This window comes from Pseudopodoces humilis, chromosome 3, assembly GCF_049639895.1.
Source record: "Pseudopodoces humilis isolate 2021_Gansu_Grassland_sample_001 chromosome 3, ASM4963989v1, whole genome shotgun sequence".
Classification (NCBI taxonomy): domain Eukaryota; kingdom Metazoa; phylum Chordata; class Aves; order Passeriformes; family Paridae; genus Pseudopodoces; species Pseudopodoces humilis.
The window spans coordinates 109498783-109522590 of record NC_142202.1 but is presented as its reverse complement, the minus strand read 5'-3'; the positions used below and the strand labels follow the sequence as shown (position 1 = coordinate 109522590).

The following is a 23808-nucleotide window of genomic DNA, read 5'->3' as shown; positions in this document are numbered from 1 at the left end:
CTCTTGGCTCCCCTTTAGGCACTGAAATGTCTAAGGTCTCCCTGGAGTCTTCTCCAGAGTGAACAGTCCCAGTTCTCTCTGCCTTTCATATTCCTCAAAAGATTCAGTTCAGTTGTGAGTCTGCAACTTCATGACATTCCCCAGGGCATCCTGCCAGGGCTCCAGATAAGATCTGGAAAGGCACAAGTCTTCCATGTGCACTTGCAGCATCCTTAGCACTGCAAAGGTGCCTTGTTTTATATGAGATGGTGCCAAGTGCTTCCTCATGGTCTGCTACATTGAGCTGCAGATCTTCACTAACCTAGATCTCCCTCCTCCTGGTAGGATAGCTTACTTAGATATAAGTAGAAAATGTAGTAGAAACCTACATTTCAGGTACCCTCTTTTAGTTAGAGAGCTGTATAATTCAACTGCATTTTATAACTTATCTCCAAAGAGTTTATTCATTGATTTATGAAGAGCTGCATTGTATTTGCTTTTCCCTGACCTGACCATAGAAAAGCACTAACACAAGCATCCATACTGAGATATCATTGATACTCATGTGAACAACTGGATACTTTCCAAGAGCAGAAAGCTGTAAAACTTGTGTATCAGTTTCAATCAGGAAATATTTTTTTCCTTAGCAATAATTTTTCTGCCAATCATTACTGAACAGTGTGTTCTAGGTACATCTTTCCGGACTCTGCGTACATTTTCTAGCACATCACATGTCTCTAAAGGGAAAAATACTGCAGGATGCAGAAAACAGGAATCTGTGTCTGCCTTTGCAGCACTTCTTCTCAGGGCCCTTCCCAGCAAATAAATGCCCCCCTCTTACCTCTCTCCCCTTCCAGCAGCTCTATGGCTCCAGGATGTCAGGCTGTGAAAGGCTCAGCTTCAGTGAGATGTGTGGAAGGCCCCCTCAGTCAAAATCTGCTTTGAATGGGTATTTTAAATTCCCTCTGGTTATGTAGTGTCTATTCATCTTCTATCAAGTAATTTCCAGCTTCAGACTGTTGTCAAATCTATGCCACTACAAAAAAAGCTGAGAAGTTGCTCCACAAAGAAACCTGGCTGTGGTCAAATGCAGTTGGTTCAGGAATTATTATGAATCAAAATGCATTTAATCAGCAATATCATTTCCAAATGACTCTTCAAGCTTCTGTGATTTTCAGTGGAGTTTCTATAAATGCTTCTTTTCACAGCTCCAAATATTTCTCATTTTCTTACTGCACCAGTCCAATAGAATGTTCTATGTGAGACTCACTGACTTGGAAATCAGATTTCCAAATATGTTCCAAAATATGCTTTCTAACATATCATTACTTTTTGTTGCAAGAGGTTCAAGGTATTTTTTACTAACTGGACACCATTATGAGAAGATCAACCTTCTTGCTGCACCCTCTACAACAACTCTGGTTTATTTTTATGTCAAATACATGAAAAGACTAAAATGGTTGTATTTAAGGAATATAAGCATTTTAAGGAATTTCACACACACACTTTTTAAAATATTTCACAGTAAAAGGCCCCACATTGTCGCTACTGCTAAATTACAGAAAATCTTTTTCTAGCAAATACATGCATCAAACAAAGGGGTGTTCATAAAAAAATTCAATTCGTGTAGCCTGTATTTCTCAGACAAGTATGTCTGAAGTTATTAACCATGTAAATTTAACATAAAACCTGTTTTATACATGAGTAATAAACAAATGCCTCCAGATGACCTTACATTGGAGATACCTGTGATAGCTTGAGTCTGCATTGCTTTGTGTCTTTCACTATTAGTTAAAGGGGTGTATTCTAACTTCTTTTAAAAAACAATGAAAATTAATAAATCACCTGTATCAAAAGTCAGTTTGAATTCTAAGAAAAGTCATTATGGTTTGTTTGCTCTGTTTCCTGTTGGCCAGATTTAGTTAAATAAGGGATTTGTTCTGGAGGATCAGCTGGGCTCTTGTTTGGTTACACCTGACTCTCATAGAGGAAGACATATCTGAAAAAAATAGTGTTGTTCTAATGGCTTCCACACAGAATTCTTCTCTGTTCACTTTCTGTGTAGCCCTCCACACTGCTGTAATTCACTTAACAACAGGCATTGATTTATTTGGTTTATGGGAGAAATATGATTGAAGGGATGAAGATCATCTCTCTCACTGACCTGTATCTGATATTTTCTCTTATTCTAATCTAACATTTTAAATGTATTAGATATGTTGCTTCCCAAAGGTGACTTTAGAGGTGTATTCTATCTATTTGCAAGAAAAAGTCAAGCTGAAATGCAAGTGCTTTCAGTATTGGGTTGTCCCAGGAGATGGAGAGAGTTTTACCCCAGATTTCTTTTCTGGAGTCAGATTCCTGATGTCCCATACCAGAGATTTAGGAAATGTTTCTAATGACTAACTAGACCTAAAGTGAAGCCTAATTAACACTCCCTATATGCTTAAAAAAGGACAATTATGCATTTTTACAGTGCTCAGGTTTGCCACATTTCAGCAAAGATTGAAAAGAGCATGAACACAGGCACATAGTGAACTTTGATATGAGAAGTGTATGATTGTACTGATTGAATCATTTGCTAATCCATTTTGGGCTTCATAAAAATGTGAAAAATTAGAGCTTTCACCACATACACAAAACACCAAACCCCTCCTGAAATTTTAGAATTTTTATTATGTTAGATTTTAAAAACACATACACAAAACCCCAAACCTCTCCTGCAATTTTAGAATTTTTATTATGTTAGATTTTAAAAGCTTTCTGGAATAGCAGTACTACAAAAGAATGACATTTATCACCCAAGGAAAACATGAAATCTCCTTGCTGAAAACTTTCCAGAAACATATAGAAAAACATCTCTAAGGAACAGCTTATTTTTTTACAGACCACTTTTAGGAGCACAAGAGAAGGACTAGACCTCTAAAAGTTTCTGGATAACAATTTATTTTTTCATTATTCCATTATACTGTGCTTAGGTACAATAACTCTGACAACAACTTTTTGATTGATTGACTCTGTTACTTCTCTCAATACTAACAACAACAATGACAACAATAATAATAATAATAATAATAACAATAATAATCTGGAGTGGAAGGTGACTTGGATTCTGTGGAAGAAATCAATAATGTTTCTTTTTGCCAAACAAAGTTAGGTCTGCAAGGTGTCCTGAGAGCCAAGGAAAAGATCTGTGCAATGTTCTGAACCACACAGAACTGCATGGATTTTAATCTAAAGTGCTATTTAACTGTCATTGACTTCAGTGGAAATAAAGAATTGAAGAAACTGGATTTTTGTCTTCATTGCTTGAGATAAATCAGATTCCTGCAATTCAGGTTTACACAAGGCCTGGAGGAGAACTTCCACAGTCAAATCACTCAAGCTGATCTTTTTTTAAGAACTTTCCATAGATTTATCTTTTAAAATATACATACATTTGCAGAATGGAATCAATTATTAATTTATTTTTTAATTAAATTACCCCACCCTGTCGGGTAATCCACATGGGGAAGTGGGAATTGCTGTGCTAAATTGTTCTTTGTACCATGGTTCCGGATGTCAGTTTTATTAATCTCTTATCTCTCCCTAATTATTTCACCTACAGACCATGAATTGTAGCATATCTGGCAATCATGCTTTAGGGAACAAATGGTTTTCACTATTCAAACAGGTGGGGCAAACTTTAAAGAAATACTTGTAGTAGCATAATTTCATTTTAACAGTACAAATAAAGCTCAAGTGACTGTAGAGAATTAATGAAAAGTGTTGAGTATGGTGGATGGGGTAAAGGAACGGAAGTATCTCCCAGGACATTGGGAATCTGGAGCTGCTGGACTGCTTCCCCTCACAGACAATAGAAAAGCAAGCTCAAGAATTATGATGGTGTCTCATGAGGCTTTCTGGTGGTGATAACCCTGGTCTCATCAAAATTGTCACAAGCACTTCAGATAAAAAAAGTACCTTTTCCCTTATCTCAGAACATGGAAGGATATGGGAAACCTTATCAGAGGCAACTTCCTGTAAGTGCTGCCCGCTATGCAAAGAAAGAACAAAGGCAGCTGTATTTTCCAGCACAAGGATTATAATGCAATATTAGAATTCTGGCAGCAGCAGAGAGCTGCAGGAATTCTGCAGAACTCTGGAAACAGTGAGGCAATATTGACTTGCAGCAGGGGCAGCAACCTCCACCCAGTGTGGTAAAAAGGGTGCTCAGTGTGCAACACGTCACAGCAAAGGCAAGGATGAGGAAGGGAACCAAGAAAGGAATAAGGAGATGTGCAGGTGCTTTACACCTTCTGATAACCAACAGACTGCATGGAAGGAAGTAAGAAAGGCTGTGTTTGAGCAATGAGGACCTTTCAAAGTTGCCTTTGTGATATTTTACCATATAAGAGAGTGGAAACAAAAAGATTCTGCAAGAAGGAAGGATGAGCAGTGATGCGAGGTTGGACAGGGCTTGGAGCAACCTGCACTAGTGGAAGGTGTCCCTGCTCATGGCAGGGGGTTGGAACTTGGAGATCTTTAAGGTCTTTTCAACCCCAACTATTTTATGCTGCACTAGAGCAGGGCACATGTCCTACATCTCTCCAGACTGAAGATGGAAGATGTGAAACATCAGCAGCCATTCTGCAATAACTTCATCTTGAGCAACATCTGGGGTGAGTTATGTGTAAATAAACAGAATCACAGAATCACAGACTTGTAGAATCACAGAATCACAGCATGGTTTGGGTTGGAAGGGATATTACAGGTCATCCTGCTCCACACCCTGCCATGGGCAGGGACACCTTCCACTAGAGCAGATTACTCAGAGCTCCATCCAACTTTGTCTTGGAGATTTCCAGGGATGGGGCAGCCACAGCTTCTCTGAGCAACCTCTTTCTGTGTCTCACCACACTCATAGTCAAGAATTTCTTTCTAATATCTATTCTAAACCCATCCCCTCCCAGTTTAAAGTCATTCCCCTTTGTCCTATCACTACGTGTGCTGGTAAAAAGTGATGCTCAGTGCCACAGCCTCAGTGAGCTAATGGAATATAAGTTTTATCCAGCAAATGGAATTTCAGGAACCACTTGGAAGAAAACATTGTTGTGTTGCCCACAGTACAGGTCGTTCTTTGTACAGCCAAAAAGTTGCTCACTCATGTCTCTGCCTCAAAATATTTATCCCACTCTTTTTCCAGATACAGGAAAGAGAACTGTAAAATAACCAGCTTGGAACTCAAGCTTTTATTTTGTGAACACATTAGCAGTGTAGCTTGCTGATCAGACTAGAAGTTGAAGTTCTGCAAAAGGACAGGTCTTCTGTCTTCTCTTTTTCCTTACCCTGGAGACAAGAAAAAAACAAAACACAGAACAATGCAACTGGATTGGTTCATTTTCAATCACCTGTTCTGTAAGAAATGGGCAGCCCCAAAGCTGATGTCATTTATCAGCAATAAATATTGACAAGGAAAAAAAGGGGAAATGTATATATATATGCAACCCTGGACTGGGGAGAGCCTTTCACTCTCCTGCCACTTCCCCAAGCACAGGAGGATTCTGGTGGATGAAGGTAATGTATACAGAACTGAACTTCAGCCTCAGAGATTTTATCCTTACAGTCTCTTGTTCATTGTACCACAAAGTGAATAGCTAAGTTATACCAATAAATAATAATGTGATAATCGAAAGAAAATTTCTGTTTATAATATCTCAGAGAAAGAATGTAAAATAAAAAAATAAAAACGTATATTCTCTGATATACCTTCCGTAAGTAGGAATTAAAAATTGCTTCAGTGGAGTCTACTTCCCATATTTCTTTAGATCAAAATGTAACACTTGGACCTACTTGCTTCTTTCTTCAAGTGTGAACATAAAATAATCCATTTTTCATGGGGTTATCAGTCGTGGGAAATGCTTTTCTAATGTCTTTTGAATAGTTTTGGTGTTGAATTTATTTCATTTGAGTATTGACATATACCAGTACAGCTGAACTCAGAATTTTGTCATCTCTAAATGTTAACTATCTGTGCAAACTTTCATGCATATATGCTGCTGAAATGTCTAATATATATTATAATAAGTAATAAGCTGATTATCTTTTCTTAATGGAGGGTGAATTTGCTATTTTAATGAAATTTAAAGAGGTAAACTCAGAGAAGGTAGAGGAAAAATATATCAAAATAACTGAAAAGACAAATATTCCCACTTTGTCAAACTTTCAAACCTACTCTGTCCTGAATGCTGTATAAGATGGCAGGAGAAAGGTTCTACTGAGGAATGAAACACCAGGATTAAACATAGCAACCATGTTTTTCAAATATAAATTTGTTTACAGCTTTGAAGCTATCAATGTTTATTTTATTGTTTTTTACACTCAATCAAACTTTCATGAAACTTCAGGTTTTCAAGCAGAGCTGCCTAAAAATGCATTGCTGGCATTTGTTTTTCAGAAGCACAGAAGTGATTTAGTGGATTGAGCACTATTGACAGCAAAGGATGATTGTATCTGGGAACCATCATGGTTTGACTTTGAAAGTAAAGCTCAACACATTTAGTCCAAGACACAGATTTGATGGTAGAATCTGGCAGCTGAAGATGTGAAGTAGTATTTCATCATATTACTTTACATTTCCTGTTGCAGCACTTAATCTGGAAAGTCCCAAAAAGATTTTTTTTCTGTGTGTATGGGCAAGACAACTCCTCTGTGTCTAAAAATATCCCTGCAGATTAAGAATTTATTCTCCATTAATATCAGTGAGATCCCTGCCTCTACTTCATGCAAATGATTTCCTTATGAAATCACAGGGAAGCAAGATAAAGAATGAATATTTGAATGACATGACAGGACAAGGGCTAGTGATTCTAAACTAAAGGGGGGACAAACTTTTTGTTTTGTTTTGTTTTACAATTATAGTTTTCTTGTGAAGCAGAATTTCCTATATTTCTACTGACCTGTCCAGCTCACACCATGGATTTTTCTTAGAGGCCAGCTCTAACAAATTTTATATTTGTTGGGTTTTTTTTTCTCTATTTCCCTTCTGCCTCTCTGGTTTAAGGCAGCCTGCTGAGCTCAAAGCTCCTCTTCCTTGGGATTTTGCCACATCTTTTTAACAACCAAAAAGACCTTTCCCCCCATATATCCTCATCCATACAAAGATATATAACTTCTGCTTCTTTTGATGTGCAGAAAAAGCATCCTGTGCATATGAGTGGGTTTCAGAGTGTCTATGTACACCTGCATGAGGTGCCTCAGGAGTCAGAGTGCAGTAGCCAACATTATTTGTTAATAACATCATATTAGAAGATTTTCTTTATGTCCAGGTGTCAGATGAAACCTGAGGGTGATCACCACCATTTGCTTGAGTGATTATGATGCTGATTTGATAAGGAAACAGGGAAGTGCAAAAGAAATGAAGACAACAGCCCATGTGTTTAGTGCTCCACTCCAAAATACCAAATCTCACTATGGATGATGCTTGAGAAGGACTCTGATGTGACAGTACTGAAGACACTTATGGGCTTTTTTATATACAGGGAGGAAAACATGAAGGAAATGCTGCAAATTCAAGATATCTTAAATAAAGAAGTCGAAAGGAGGCTGATTCATCTATTCCAAACACACAATTTTTACACAATTTTATGCTATTTAGAGTCCCTGCTTCCATGCAAGGTGGGGTCTTCTCTCTGTAGGAGGAAGTGGTGCCTATGCACAGTTTCAGCATATCCATATTCAGGTTAAACTGAAATAAACTTCTTTGTGCAGGCTTTACTTTGCAACAGTTTTGTGTCTTGCTCACATTACGCCATAAAACTTATGCAACAGAGACTAATGAATTTGGGGGGGTTTGTTTTGGGGTTTTTTCCTCCTGTAGAAATGGATCCACTAACTGCAATTATTTTCCTGGCTGCTTTGCTACACCAATCTGATGGACAGGTAGGAACATTCATCTGTGCAAAACACCCATATCTGACTCCTTTGTATACAGATCTGACCTGATATAGTCTTATAGTCTGATCTTGTGATCTCTAGAGATTTAGAATTACGGGGTGCAAGAACTGTTAATATGTTAATGTAACACATTGAAGATGAATTCTCATTCTGTAGAGATTTTATTATTATTATTATTATTATTATTATTAATTAAGTAGTAGTAGTAGTAGTAGTCATAGTAGTATTTGTGTATTGGCTGAGCAACCTGGTCTAGTGGAAGGTGTCCCTCTATAAGACAGGGGCTTCAGAACTACCGGCCCTTTGATCTTCCAACCCAAATAATTCTGTGATTCAGCCTGTCAAAATATTCTTCCCTTCATGGGCCTAATTTTTAAAATACATTTTTCATAAATAAATAATTTAAGATTCAGAAATATGATTCATAAATTACCTAGAGAGGATTAGATTTGTAAGATATCTGCTATGAACATACTTGCATGAGAGCTATTAATCAAGTTATTAATCTTATTAATGAGTGAATAGAAACAAGTACTTTATGAAAGAAAACTATAATTTTCTTCAATAAATCTGAGGTGAACCATGTTGTAAGTTGTTCCTTTACCTGAGTACAGCTGTAGCCTAAAACAACTGGCTGAGATATTATTTCTACCACCACAAATGTCTTAAACAAGGTTTATAAGACCAATTATTGGGGTAGGTTCAGTTGTCCAAACAAAAGTGACAAGAAGTTTATAATTTATCTTGTTTATCATACTTCTGTTAACTGGGACCTTCACTGTTATTTTTTCCAGGGCTTTCCATATAAAAAAGTGAATGTTTTCTCCTTTCCTCATTCTAAGTCTCAAAATGAAAAACAAATCCTTGAGATGCACAATGAAATACGGAGATCTGTAATTCCCACAGCCAGGAACATGCTGAAGATGGTGAGCTATGAATTACAGCTGGCCTGCTTTTCCCTTAGAGGAAGTGATGGGACAAATCAAGCATCAAAGGAAGCTGTGGGATGAAGGGATTAAGAGCAGCCTGATGAGAAGGACTTGGAGGTATTGGTGGATGAGAAACTCAGCGTGAGCCAAGATGATGTTCCAAGGGCTGGAGCACCTCTGCTCTGGAGCCAGGCTGGGAGAGCTGGGGGTGCTCAGCCTGGAGAAGGATCCAAGAGACCTTAGAGCCTCTTCCAGGGCTTAAAGGGCGTCTACAAGAAAACACTTTATCAGGGCCTCTTGCAATACCACAAGGGGTAATGGTTTTCAGTAGTAAAGAGATTATTCATTTAGATTAGATATAATAAGAAGATTTTTATGATGAGGGTGGTGAGGCCATGGCAGAGGTTGTCCAGAGAAGCTGTGGCTGCCCAGTCCCTGGATGAGTCAAGGCCAGGCTGAATGGGGCTCTGAGAAACCTGGTCCAGTTGAAGATGTCCCTGCTCATTGCACAGGGGTTGGACTAAATGACCCTTCAAGGTCCATTCCAATTCTCTGAATCTAGAAAGAGAAACAAACCCTGGATGAAGGGAAGAGCTTGCACAGCAAAGGGGGAGCAGGAGCACAAGCAGCAGCTTCTGAATCTCACACTGTCAGGAGGGCAAAAGAGACTCAGATCTGCAAAACTTCTCCCATCCCTTTCCTTCCTGATAGTCCTTGTCATCCCTGTCCCACAAGCAGATAAGCTGGTCACTGTCTTGCAGTTAAACCTGCACAGAGACTGCAAATATTCCCCAGCTTCAAAGCCCAGCTGATGTTAATCACAACTCAGCTGCACCTGGGCTGAAAATCAGTTTTGTATCATTTAGTCCAATGTGCCCTGCAGTGCTCATTCAGACACAAAGCTGATAGAAAACAGTGGTATGTTATAAAAACCCTTTTAATAGCACCATCTGGAGATCAGGACTGTGTGGTAGAATTGTGCAGAACAACCTGCTCTGAAATCTTTAAGGGTTGAAGAAATGTTGTTCCTGTGCCCCAGGAAAGAAATCAGCACAAGTCCTCCTCGTTCTGCTGCAGGCCATGGGAGTATTCAGTGCCCAACACCCAAGCCATTGCTTTGCTTGTTTTTTTTTCTTCTCATGGGCTGCACTAACCTGTCTGTGACCTGGATACTTCTTCCTTTGTGTCTTTCAGGTGTGGAGTGATAAAGCTGCCAAAAATGCTCAGAAATGGGCAAGTCAGTGTGGCATGAAAATCAGTCCAAGAGACAAGAGAGTTATTAATGGTACTGGCAAGGATGGAGCCTGAGCTGATGGGTTAATGACAGTTTGCAGATGACCCCTGTGAATGTGAAAAAGAAATAAGCATGATTTTTAATCTGTTGTAGAATAGCTTTTTAGGATTATTAGATGGCAGGTGGCCCTGTACATGGCAGGGAGGTTGGAACAAGATGATCTTTAGCTCCCTTCCAACTCAAACCATTCTGTGGTTCTGTGATTATTAAATACAAACCCATCATTTTTGTCAGATGAACACTCTGAAAGACAACTTTTTGGAAGTCCTTAAAATCACAGGGCAAAGTGGCATCATAGGCATCTGTTTTAGAATATAGTTACAGCCCCTCTGTCCCACCTCCCACCCTATATTTGGCTTCTCTCCTCATAAAATAGATTTACTTCTACTCCAGGTGTCACCTGTGGTGAGAATGTGTTGCTGTCATCCTACCCAAGAACATGGGCTGATGCAATTCAAGTGTGGTACGGTCAGTCCTCCAATTTCAAGTATGGATATGGAGCAACCTTGAAAAATGTCAATGTTGAGAGCTACACTCAGGTATGGAGACTTGAAACAAACTGCAGGGATACACCAGAATCACAGGAGTACACTTAAGCCAGCTGGGAGTTATTTATAATCAGGAAAAAATTATCAGTGTCATCAAACTATTATCTATAATTCATACTCTGATCCAAAGATGAATGATAAGCTAAAATTCTTTTCCATCTGATTAGGAGGCAATGGAACCAGTATTTTGGAAGAGCTGTCCAGAAAGGAAATATTAGTCTGTAGAAAAAGTTTTAATTTAGAAATAAATATTTTCCATACAGGGATTGAAATAGTGTTTAATAGTGATTAAGAAGTATCAAAGCAAAATACCTATGATGAAAATATTTGAATTTCAACTTCAGTGTCCTGCCAGAAATTATGTTGAAAAACATTTGGAAACTGGAGGAAACTCATTTTTCTATGTATTCTTTATGACAGCTAAACCTTAAGTGTAAAAGCTGACTAGAAAAAAAATGAAAGGAAAAAAAATTCTTTTCTGGTTGTATTACTTTGTGAGGGTTTTGTTTTTTTTTCACAAGAATTCACTCTGAAATAATGTGCTTGTTTTTTAATCTACAGCTAATCTGGTACAACAGTTACAAGGTGGGATGTGGAGTTTCCTACTGTCCCACAGGCTTGTACAAGTACTTTTACGTTTGCCAGTACTGCCCTGCGTACGTATTGCCTTCTTACTCAGTCATGATGATTATGGAAATGTTTCCAAAACATCTTTGGCTATAGGATAAAATAATTGCAATCTACTTTAACCATTTATACTTTTGAAAATACCAATGTGAATTGTGGGTTTAACAGCATCCTGACTATCAATATTTTTTTTATTTCGCATTGAAGGAGGTATTAGGGAAATTTTAGCAGATGGACAAGGGCTTATCTCTGTCAGAATCAGATATCAGGCATAAATCATACAGTAATTTTGACCCCAAAGGAGAAAATCAGATGTAAAGTGGAAGCTGACCACAAATGAATATTCACAGAGGTAAAGAACTGTATTTCAGATGGGTTTTGCTGAGGTTTGGAGCAACCTGGTCTAGTGGGAAGTGCCCCTGCCCATGGCAGAGTGTTGGAACTAAGTGATTTCTACAGTCCCTTCCAACCCAAACCAGCCTGTGATTCTGTGATTGTATGATTACCTCAATCATTAATTAGAAATCTATTAGACAAGCAGAGCTAGGAAGCACATACATTTTTTTCACCAGATAATGCTATACATATACAATCAATCAATCAATTAATTTTGTTTCTCTAAACTTTACTGATCCTCTTATTTAATTTTTTTCTTTACTTTTTCTTTTTGTATTCTATAAATATCTGAAACTATAACATGACTGCCTATGAAAATACTTTTATCCAAGAACTTCTGGATGCTTTTCACTGCAATAAATAATAAACCCCTGTTAATGGTTCAGAGCTTCATGTTGATCTTGTTTTGTCTCATAATTCCTCCAAATTTCAGAGGAAATAACCCGATGCAAATAGCTATGCCTTACAGAAGTGGACCAAAATGTGCTGACTGTCCTGGCCACTGTGACAGAGGACTTTGCAGTAAGTCACCCCATCCTCCTTAAAAAAAACATACTATAATATTCAAGCCATTTTAATAGCAGAGCAAATGTACAAAGTTTATGTAGACATGAACAACTGGAATTTCTGGAAAATGCAGAAGTATCAAACCAGACCTCAGTTTCCAAATAATATTTCATGTGTTTGCTTCTCTCTTTTTTTTTTTTTTAGCCAACCCTTGCAAGTATCAAGATCTACTTGGAAACTGCAAAAATCTGAAAATGTTGTTTGGCTGTAGTCACTCCCTGGTGAAGAAGAAGTGTCCTGCAAGCTGCAAATGCACCACTCAAATCATCTAAAGTCCTGGGTGTGGTGTGATTACAGCTGCTGTGAGACCATCAGGAAGGAGCAGAACCCACTGTAAAGTGTATTCACTCTCAGTGCATCTGCCCACTTTGACCTATAGGTAACAATTTTATACGAAATCTGGCCATTACTTCTGACTTAAATTAGAGTAGTAGCTCAAAATAACCTCTGATGTTATTTTAGGTTTTGTAGAAATCATGTTTAAGCTACTAATGTGTTACTTTGTGTCTTTCCTTGCAGTGGATCTGCCACTGATTTGTTTCTTTTTAATGTGAAACCCACTTTTAAAACACTTTAGGTTTTTTTTGCATAATTTGTTAAGTGACACTATATTTTCTCCTGTTAACTTTTTGTTGATTGTCAATGGAATGCCTTCCTGTTAAATAAACACATGATTTACCACCAGTTCACAAACAGAGTTTTTAATTAAAGTTATTTATAAATCCAGGGGTGTGGTTTTTTAATTTGGAAAACTCCTTATGGATATATTGAAGCTCTTTTATGCTTCATGTGAGTGTGGATGAGAAAGGAAAAGAGGTACAAAGCAAAAAAGTAGAAAATTTTTGTACAGGCAAAATAAGAGGCACACGTTGTATCTGTGACTTTTCCTCTGACCTATTCACAAAAATTCCTCTACATCTGTCTGCCGGCAAGAAGTGATAACTTTGTTCTTGTGGCTCTTTCCCACTAACTTTGCAGCACACAGGTGTCCCAACAGACCTCCAGCAGCTCCTGGAAGGGTCCTGGTTTTCCATAGCTCTGGAATCACATAAACCAGCCTTGAGCAGGGAAGAACTCACCACCTTCACTTCTTATTTCAGGCCAGTAAAAATAATTTTTTTCCACGGGACTGCAATTCTAGATAAAGACACAAGAGGGTGAGCCATACCCAGACATGAACCTGCATTGCTTTTTCATTTTTCTACCTGTATAAAGGATATCTCTTTTTATTAAAGTCCTGAGTCTAGTCTGGCCTGATTTTAACACTTGCTTCCACAAAGTTTCTTAGCTAATATTGGCTCAAAAAATAATTAAAATATATAGAAACTGTTTGGCAGTGTTTTCCTCCCCTCTACTGTTTCATCCTGTTTCTGCTGGTCAAATTATCGTCATATTAAAACAATTGACAGTGTTGAATTAGAGAAATGTGTGGTTTCCAGGACACAAATTACTAATTCTTGTAGCCTTGATTTTCTACCTTCCTGAAGCTCAGTTTCATCTTCATGGCCACTGCCACTGTGCAAGGCTCTAAAGAAGCTGGAGAGAGACTTTTTACAATGGCATGGAGCAATAGGACAAGGGCAAATGGCTTCAAACAGAGAGAGGGCAGGGTTAGATTGGGTATCAGGAAGAAATTATTTGCTTTGAAGGTGATGAGGCCCTGGCACAGGTTGCCCAGAGGTTGCTGCCTCATCCCTGGAAGTGTTCCAGGCCAGGCTGGATGGGGCTTGGAGCAGCCTGGGATAGTGGAAGGTGTCCCTGCCCACGGCAGGGGGTGGAACAAGATGATCTTTTAGATCCCTTCCAGCCCAAACTTTGATTCTATGATTTGTAGAGTGTAATTCAAACCAAAGTTGGTGAAAATTTCCAAAACAAACCTGTGTTTTCCTCAGAAAAACACTAACCTGTAAAACCCCAAGTCTCTCATGGGAGGATACATCATTTTGGCAAAACTCTCATGTGCTTTCTGGGTTATTTCCCAAGTTCTTTCTCTTTTCACCCCCTTTATCTGGGCCAATGAATATTTAACAAGGAATTCGTTTATTATCAGAGATTTCTGATAAATCTCCCTCCCCAGAGAGCCAAGTTTCATGCTCTGGATATCCAGCTATGATGTTTGAGCACAGCAGCAGCAGGAGCTGGAAGCGATCTCCTACAACTTGAGGGGCCACCCTGGAGCACCAGGCACCTGCTGGGTGACTGCAGGGTATCCAGGCACAACCTCTGTGCTTTTGGTGGAGATTTCAAAAGATTCTGCTTCTCTACTGATGTGGGGTAGAGCAAATAGGAGGTGAGATGAAATGCTGCCCAGGCGTTCCTGTTTCTCAGGGCTGACATCAAGGAGTGCTTGGGATACTCCACTTTGTTGTTCATGTCCCAGTGAAAGCTGAAATGCTACTGAGTATGGGTTTATCACATACAGATGGGGTAAAAGCAATATGACATTTGCTGAGATCCAGCACATCAAATGACATTTCTTTCCTTTACTTGCCTATATTTTCACAAACCTATTTTTCATACTGATGTCTTGACAGTGGTTTCACTTTTGATACTAGGTTGTGCTTTTTGGTTTGTGCTGAACTGTGTTACCTTTTAGGTGTTAGTCCAGGCAATATGCAAATAACACCAGGAATTTCTTACAATTTCTATTCTGGTTCAAAAGAAGCACATATGCTGAGAGATGATAAGAGCAACTAATACAGAACAAGCCTAAGCCTTATCTGTGGAGAGGGGTGTAAGAGCTGTTAGCTCACATGACAAGGGCCTAAAACACAGTTTTGAACAAAGGTTATGAATTAACAGTCTGACAGTTTCTGAAGAAAGAATATTTTTGATATTTAAAATGCACCAACTGCAGCAGTTTCATTAGCAAATTGGGCTAAACCTAAGGGAAGGTCATCACTTTCAGTATCCCAGTGTCTTGCTGAGTCCCATGGGCCTGAATCTCCTGTTTTTCTCCATCTGTTGCTATGTTAGAACAAATCTTCCACAAAACTCGCCGCACTCTTGTTCTTGATAAATCTCACCAACAGGTTAACATGAAATTACAGAATCATTAAGGTCAGAAAAGACCTTCACCATTAAACCATGACCTCAAGTGCTACTTCCATGTGCCTTTTAAACACCTTCTGAGCTTGTGATTTCACCACTTCCCAGGGCAGCCCATTCCAATGTTTGACAGCCTCTTCCATGAAGAAATCTTCCCTAATATCCAACCTAAATCTTCCCTGGAACAACTTGAAGCTACTCCCTCAAGACCTCATACTAAATATAAAGCAAGTGTTGGAAACCTTCACATGGCATTAGAAAATTTGTATTGTCAGAATATCCAATTTATTCCCATAAATTTATTCCCATAAAATAAAATCCTGGCAAGATGTTTGAGCAAGCCCAAGCAGAAAAGGTCCATCGGAGCAAGGACAGGAGAGGATGTTCCCCACCCCTGGGCTGCTCCCACCTCTCTAGGCCAAGCTGCCAAAAATGGGATTCCTCTAAATGTAAAGGCCATGGTCAAACTGTGAAAAACAGGAGATGGACTCTCTGATTAAGAACTTTCTTGACAGCTCCTGTCTCCACTCTAGGCTGTGAGCAAGACTTTTAACCCCTGAGCAAGACATTTGACCTGCGAGCTTCAGCCTCACCGACTGCAAGGTAGAGATAAACCCACACAGTCAGGGCAAGGAAGATTAATTAGTGAACACTGAGAAAGAGCCCACAAAGCACTAGGTCCTGTAAATTATAATACCACATTTGATAGCCACACCTCCAGCATAATTATATCTCAGTTTAACCACAAGTCAGAGGGGACAGGGGGCACTGGGAGATAGAAGCCAGGACGTGACACTCCCTCCCGGCCCACCGGTGACGTCTGAGGTTCGTGGGCTGGACACTGGGCTCTGGGGTCTGTGAGAGGCCAGCTCAGGCTGCTCCCCACGACTAACAGATATTGACACCAGCATCAATGACAATGCTGGAAGAAAGGCAAATTTTAGGAGAAGTTGAGGTAGCAAACTGGCATGGAAAAGGGCCATGTTAAATATTCATTCAGGCACCGATGAAGAGCCCAAGGCTCAACACATGTAACTGGAAATTACTCTTTAAAAACATTATCATCTGATTCCTAGTTTTTTTTTCCCCACAGAAATGACCATTTGAAATCAAATTATATTTCTCACTTGGTGTTTTTCATCATTAACACTCCTCTGCTTTCTTTTCTCCCATTGCCCCATGAAGAGCTGAAAGTAAAAGAGGAAAAGATTTTCCTGGATGCCACACTAAAATCAAATTATGTTTTTTTTTTTTTTATTTTGTTGAATGAATCACAAGATTTTTTGTTTCATTCACTGATTTTAATCCACCAGGGTTTTTAGGGTATTCAAAACCATTCATCTATCTTCTTTAAAAAGTCTTTTCCCAATGTAAACAAATTGCAGAAAACTACATTAAAGATAACAAAGGAAGTGTTATCTCATATTAAACATGCTATTTTTATTCAGAAATATACAGCATTCTTTTTTAATTATCTTCTGATATACAACAGGCATATATGATAAGTTTCCCACAAAGTGATTGCTGAAGGGTCAAAAGAGGCTTATTTTGGCAAAAATGAAACTTGCAGCCCTTGTAGCCCTTGTGATTTTTGCACAGGACTGACGCACTGAGGATTCAGGGACAGTTTCTGAGCACTACTGCTTCTGAAGCACAGAAATTACAGAATTTCTGTAAATTCAAAGCAAGAATAGATTCACCTCTTATGTAAATGTGGCTGTGCAACTCTAGTCAGATGATGGGGGTGATTTCCCATGTTCACCCAACAACGTACCAGAAAATTTCTCAGAAAAGAGACTCTTAAATTGATGTTTTCTTTCTGGAAGTGGCTCCTGTGCAGGTGCCACTATTTCTTATGGCAGGAGATATTTCTCAACATCTTGTATTTCATGCTTTATTTTCAGCACAAAACCAAGATAGATAGATAGATAGATAGATAGATAGACAGACAGACAGATAGATAGATAGACTTCATTAATAAATTAACTGAAAAAAGTCCATTTCTAAACATTATCACTGGAAAGGTCAGCAGCACCTTTCCAACTGAATGAAGACATAAAAACTTTACAAACAGAATGCAAAATATTTATTGAAGGTATTATGCAGTAACCTACCTACAATAGCAGGAAAAGTCCTCAATGACCTAAAAATCCCATGCTTCTGGAGACAAATGCTGGGTGATTGCACAGGGAATAAATGTCAGTCACAGTAAATTAAATGCTGGAAGCAGTGATCATGCTTCTTCCACAGATAGCAGTGGCTCAGTGTGCATGAGGAAATCAGTTTATAAATGGAAAAGGAGAAAAATGGCAATGGAAAAGAAATGTGTAAAGAACCTGTAGGGTAAAGGTGAAACAAAAACAAGTTGTAGAGTGTGAAGGCAGGAAGATAAACCTTGTGATAAGGGAGAAGCCACCCAAAGATGTGGAAATTTGCTGGGCAGGTAAAACAGCCAGAAATATCAACAATCATCAGAGCCTAGTATTTAATAATGAGCATTGTGGAGGATTTAGCCTCCTTGAAGCCTCTCCCACCACCTGCACATGGCCCAGGAGCACCATTTTGAGACAGTTTCTCTCTGGTCTTGGTTTTTGCCCTGCCTCCTGGATGAGCCCTGGACCATCCTTTCTGTAATCAATAAGCATAAGGATGGGTGCATTGGAAACAGAAAACCAATCCAGGCCATTTTGACATAATATTAACCATAGCATGTCATAAACCAAGCTTAAACCTTTGAATCTTAGCTTATTCCAGTGGCCTTGCACTAAGAGTCATTGCAGATCTAGACAGACCAGCTGAACAAACTAGTATAAAGATTTTTATCCACATTTATGTGAGTTACTTAACACTCTACACATATTTTAGAGGTAAATGAGAGGTATCTAAGGAGAATGCGGCATCTAATGGGCTATAGCACAAAAACTTGTACTTTCACAGCCTAGTAAGAGCATTTCAGAGATTGGATTTTTCCACTGTGGTAATTTTTCCTTCCATACTCATTTTTATTTGCTCCCAGTTCATTGTAGTACCTCCTGCGTTGGCTTGTCCCGGAAGGGGTGTTGTATTTCAGATAGTAAGTTGAGTTGTAGTTGTTCATTGAATTTGTCCTTGGCCCATTGTGAGGAAATAATAAATTCATCTTGTCAGTTCAATAGCAAAGGACTACTTGGGGATATTCAGTGATTAAGAACCTACTTCCTGACAATTAAAAAACAGGCATGTAAATTAATTATGAAGGTCACAAATCATGTTGTCCACCAGGTCAGCTTTCAAGCTGCCAACAAAGAAGTCCCTACTTGCCTAACATTCAGCCAGCTGTGCACAGGAAAAACAAACAATGTGGGAGTTTCTCATAGGAATTTGTTATGTGCTAATTGTTCTGCCCACATTTGCAACTTCTGCCAAGGTCAGAAGGATTAGAGCTTGTGTGTCAGTGTGGACACTCGGATGAAACACACACAGTTTGTGTTGGGGTTTAACTTGTGGTGTGGCTCAGAGTTTACAAGCACCCACTGACTCATAGAAATTTTATAGTTACTGTCTCTCTTCGGCTTGACAAATCCTTATGTGGATCAGACCAACTATTTCATGCTACCACTAAACCACATCCTGATGCTGCTGTACCACTGAGAACATCACAGCTCAGCCTCCAGAGGCTGGTGGTTGTATAAATGATGGAAGGGTCACACTTAGCAGGAGGTTTTCTGGGATTGCTCAGATTGACCTATGCTTCTGTCTGCTGATTTAAGAAAGGAAAGCATCATGAAAAGTCAGTGAGGAACAATAGATTTATGGAATCATGGAATCACAGAATGGTGTAGACTGTGAGGGACCAAAAATAGCATCCATTTCCAACCTCTCTGCCATGGACAGGCACATCTTCCACTATCCCAGGTCTTGCTCCAAGCCCTGTCCAACCTGGCCTTGGACACTTACAGGGATGGGGCAGCCACAGCTTCTCTGGGCAACCTGTGCCAGGGTGTCACCACCCTCACAGGGAAGAATTTCTTCCTAATATCCAAGACTCAATGCAATTCTCTTCAACTTCCTTTACAAGTGTCTTTTCCTAGTGCTCTTCTGGCATGACACATAGAGTGAACACAAATCCAGCTGTACTCACAGCTGCAGAGTGGATTTTGAAACCTAGAAGCAGCCAGTCCTCTGTAAGGAAAGACAACTGAGATGATTCACTGCCATGTCTGAAATCATCTCCTTGTGCTTTTTCAGAAACTTAAGGCCTGCTTGCCTTTTGAAACAGACTCTGTAGGGGATTTCACATAGGCAGGAACAGCCACACCAAGTGCCCTGTTACAAGCACAGGGGACTGATGGGGAGCAAGAGAAACACTTTAACATAAGAAAAGCCAATAAAAATATATGATTCATCACTCATACCATCTGAGACTAAAACACAGACATCTAATTGCTAGTATTTCTTATTGCTTTCTCAAAATAATAGGTAGAGCTTCTAGATGTTATGTAAAACATCCATCTTAGCTGAGGTTCCTTTTTATCACAAGAGCAGTTCAGACAGGCCCACTGGCCCTTGTAGAAGGGAGCAGAACCCTGTTATCTCTAGAAAACAGCTTTCCTGCAACTCTGGGATACACCTCCACCAAAAGTTTCTGTTTCAGCATTTAAGCCCTGCTTTTGTAACACTCATGCAATAAAAGCAGACATGAAAGAGTGAAGGTTTTAAGTGAAACATGCTCCTCTTCAACAAGTCATGCTTTAGCTGAACATAGCTTAACTGGATGTAATTATTTAGCCTATTCTATTCAGAGGAAAGAAAAAGGCTAATTCCTTCTTGTGTTACCTTTCATTGATGTTCTTTGTGTACTGGAAAAATTAAAAATACTGTCTAGTAATCACGCAAGGTCTTAGAGAACAAAGTCTGCAAGATTTCAAATGGAAAAATAAAACATATTTATTTTAGAAAGAAACACTGCATTATCAACCCACATGCACAAGAAATCAGCTAAGAGGCTGGTGGGGGTGATTGGGATCCCATCAAGACAAAAAAGGAATGGGCAGAAACCGATGCACAGGAAGCTCCACCTGAACAGGAGGCAGAACTTCTTCCCTGTGCAGTGACCAAGCACTGAACAGAGACCAGAGAGGGTGTGGAGTCTCCTCACTGGAGATATTCCAGATATTGTGTCCTGTGCTCTGGGATGACCCTGCTGGAGCAGGGAGGAGGGACCAGATGAGCCACTGTGGCTCCTTCCAGCCTGACCTGTGCTGTGATCTTATTGCTGCTCTGTAAAGTCAGAAAATCCACAGAATGTTGTTTCCCTCTTTAAGGTGAAGGAGGCTATTTTAGGACTGCATCAAAAAACTGCATTTTCTTGGCTGAGCTTTCAACTTGAGGAGAGATAGGGTCTGCTGACTTGAAGAATTGAAGTTAATGTTTAATGAAAAAAATATTTCTACCGCAGCACCACAGAAATGGGATAAATGTCAATGTTCTCAAAAAAACTCAGCTCCAAGTTCAGGAGGTCAAAGAAATATTTCTGTCTCAGTGTGGAGGCAAGATGCACCTTATTCCACCTCCCTGCTCTCCATAGCTGTGTCTGCAAGACACACACCAAGAAGAAAACTGAAGATTAGCGTGCACCCAAGACATGCTCTGTAAATCCACATTGACTGAGGAATCCTTGTAGCTCAGACTTCAGTGAACTGAGCTCTGAGTCTTAAATAACATCAGCCTCTTCTAGGAGACATCCTGAACCTGATTTGAACTTGTGTCAGCCAACAAACATGACCAAAAAGGGCACTTCCATTCACCTGGCCTATTTAGCCAGGTATTTAGGTAACTTCCTTTAACCTGAAAACAATTGCTCTTGAAAGTTTCTATTTCTTCTAGAAAATAAATAGAAAAAGCATGTAGATATGGTGCTGAGGGAGTGTAGATGGTGGTGCTGGTCTAGTGGTAAACCTGGCAGTGCTGGGTTAAGGCTGGACTTCATGATCTTAGAGGTCTTTTCCAACCTTAATGATTCCATGAGTCTGTGATTTAAAAGGAAAACATTGCAGGTTAGATCAGGTAGAGAAATGCAGACTGACCAGAGAGTGTCTGGTCAGTTGAATGCCACTCCTAATGATGCTTGAAGGAATTCTGTAAGAAGATTATTAAATTCACTTTCTTTCTCATTCTTTAGGCAAAATACTGCCCAAAGAAACCCTTTATTTCTTATTTTTATCCTTCCAGAAGCTTGAAACTCTGCCATAGCTGTTCACATTTATTTACATCAAGTTTGTGATTTGTCCACCAACATCCTATTTAGATCGAAAGCTGGATAAAAAAAAAATCCAACAGCTATTTAAATGACAAATATGTAAAGTTACTTGGTAGATCCAGGTGTGCAACAATATTTGTCAAAGAACACCCTCACTCCTTCCTTTGCTTTAATAGCCACCAGGATTAGGATAAAGCAAATAAGGAGACACAAAAATTTCCTAAAGAGGAACAGTTCAAGATGTGTTCATTTTGATTGCCCTGTGCAGCAGCTGGATGGACACATAAAGGCATTTGAAAGGAGATGTTGGAGGTGGCTGTTCCCCATCACCTGGAAAGCCTGTGTCAGAAACAAAGCAATCAGGAAAAAAATGGGAATGACAGACAGCCATTGACATGGCAGTTGCTTCTGCTGGGAAATACATCAGACCAAAATGTAGGACCTCCTATGTTCAAAGTTTCCACTGTGATGTTGGGCTGAAATCACGTTTTCATGATTTAACAGGACAGACGTCCCGTACTCTCCACAGATGTTGTGACAGGGTATTTATGTACCCAGGGTATGGCTCAATATTATCAATTCTTCCCTTGGAGAGGCTTGAGAATATCCAAAGCACCAGTCATTTCCTGAAGCAATGCCCATTCCCACATATGACACACACCAAAGCCCATCTCAAGGGGCAAGGAAAAACCGAGGCAGTAAGTCAGGGCAAACTGGGTTTTACCAAAAGGTCCAGAGAGCAAAATAGTCCAGCTTCACCCCTTGGATAAAGCACCTTCTTCCTGGCAGTTTGTGTTGTCAGTCCTTTTAGCTTAAAGATGGCAATATCTGAAGATAATTTGTGACAGATTCAACCTTGTTAGTGGTGAGAGAGAAATGTTCCATTTATTTAGAAGAACAAATATTAGAGTGCATAAATATAGGAAAATAATTTCTTATTAAGTATCCCTATTTGTGTGTAAATAACCTGTACATGTCTAGGAGCCTTTCTCTGGCTGCTGGGCACTAGTTCACCTCATTGGAAAAGAGCTAAGTTATTCTTCTTGGCCAAGGGAAAAGGAAAAAGACATGGATGAATACTCTTCCAAAACAGATTGTGTGTCTCTGTGTGTGCATGTACCTGTATGAGATTTAAGACATAAAACAAGAACCTCATAAAAAGTCCTGATTGAATGGATTTGACCCATTTTAAATTCTAAACACTATTAAAAGGCTTTTTTCATGATAAGATTTCAGCAAGGAAACTTTTCTGCACCCCTGAAAGATCATAAGGATTGCACATATGTCATGTGAGACCTTCACTAGGAAAAACTTTATGCAATGAATACACAAGACATTCATGGCTGAGCTATGAGTAAAAAAAAAACCAACAATGAGCTTTGTTCATGAGTTTGTCCTTTTTTAATCACCTCCTGAGCAAATGTAGGAGCTCACAGGTCCTCACAATCAAACCTGGCTGTGTGTCCTATCCTGTGGTGCAGTAAGGATGAGTGATAGCTTTTTGTCAAAGCTCTGTTTCCTCTCTTTCAGCTGCTCAAATGAAATAGAGATGCTATGAAGGAAAAAAAAAAAAAAACACATATGTGCTTATTTTAGCTTTGCCATTTGCAGGCTTGATTATGTGAGAGACAAGCATTTTCTTGCTAAATACTCTGGTTTCCCTTCCAAGTACACAGACTCATTTTTAGGGAGAAAAAGCTGTGATAATTTCAAACTCAGTTTGAATAATGGTCTAACTCTACCTTTATATTAGAGAATTGGTAACTGGACTTGGGAACAGAGAAAAAGTCATGGCACTGCCCTGTACACCAGAATGAAAAATGATTTTTTTATATGTCACAGCATGTGAGCAGTTTTCCAGCAGTATCTCACCAGGACAGCAGCCCAATTTAGCATCATCTCCCAGCATCTCTTTATTAAGCTGGTTTTTGTACCCAAGGACTGATACAGCATTTTATTGCCATACCCTGGCACTACTTCTTCATGACTAATTAGTCAACTACTACAATATCATCCTTCTTTTCAATAGATACAATTTTTCATTAAATGAAAGCTCCTGATGTAAATTTTGCCCTGTTTTCTGACTACTGGATTAACAAAGATGAATTTTTTCATATAGATGCAATACTTTATCAACAAAACTTTGAGGACTCAAGACAAATTTTGACAAGCAATGTGACTTTCAAGAGCAAGAGATCATTGAACAGTAAACTAAGTGAAATTTAAGTTACTCCTCCATTTGTGAGA

At 39.2% G+C, this 23808-nt stretch overlaps 1 protein-coding gene across 1 annotated transcript; it reads left to right on the top strand.

Moving 5' to 3' along the window:
• Positions 1 to 5468: 5468 nt before the first annotated feature.
• LOC102100621 (cysteine-rich venom protein) lies at positions 5469 to 13001 on the top strand. The gene is made up of 8 exons (XM_014257627.2): positions 5469 to 5535; positions 7838 to 7899; positions 8709 to 8840; positions 10038 to 10128; positions 10531 to 10676; positions 11247 to 11341; positions 12142 to 12230; positions 12420 to 13001. The coding sequence occupies exons 2-8, from the start codon at positions 7840 to 7842 to the stop codon at positions 12545 to 12547; spliced, it is 741 nt and encodes a 246-aa protein (XP_014113102.2). The 5' UTR covers positions 5469 to 5535; positions 7838 to 7839; the 3' UTR covers positions 12548 to 13001.
• Positions 13002 to 23808: the final 10807 nt, after the last annotated feature.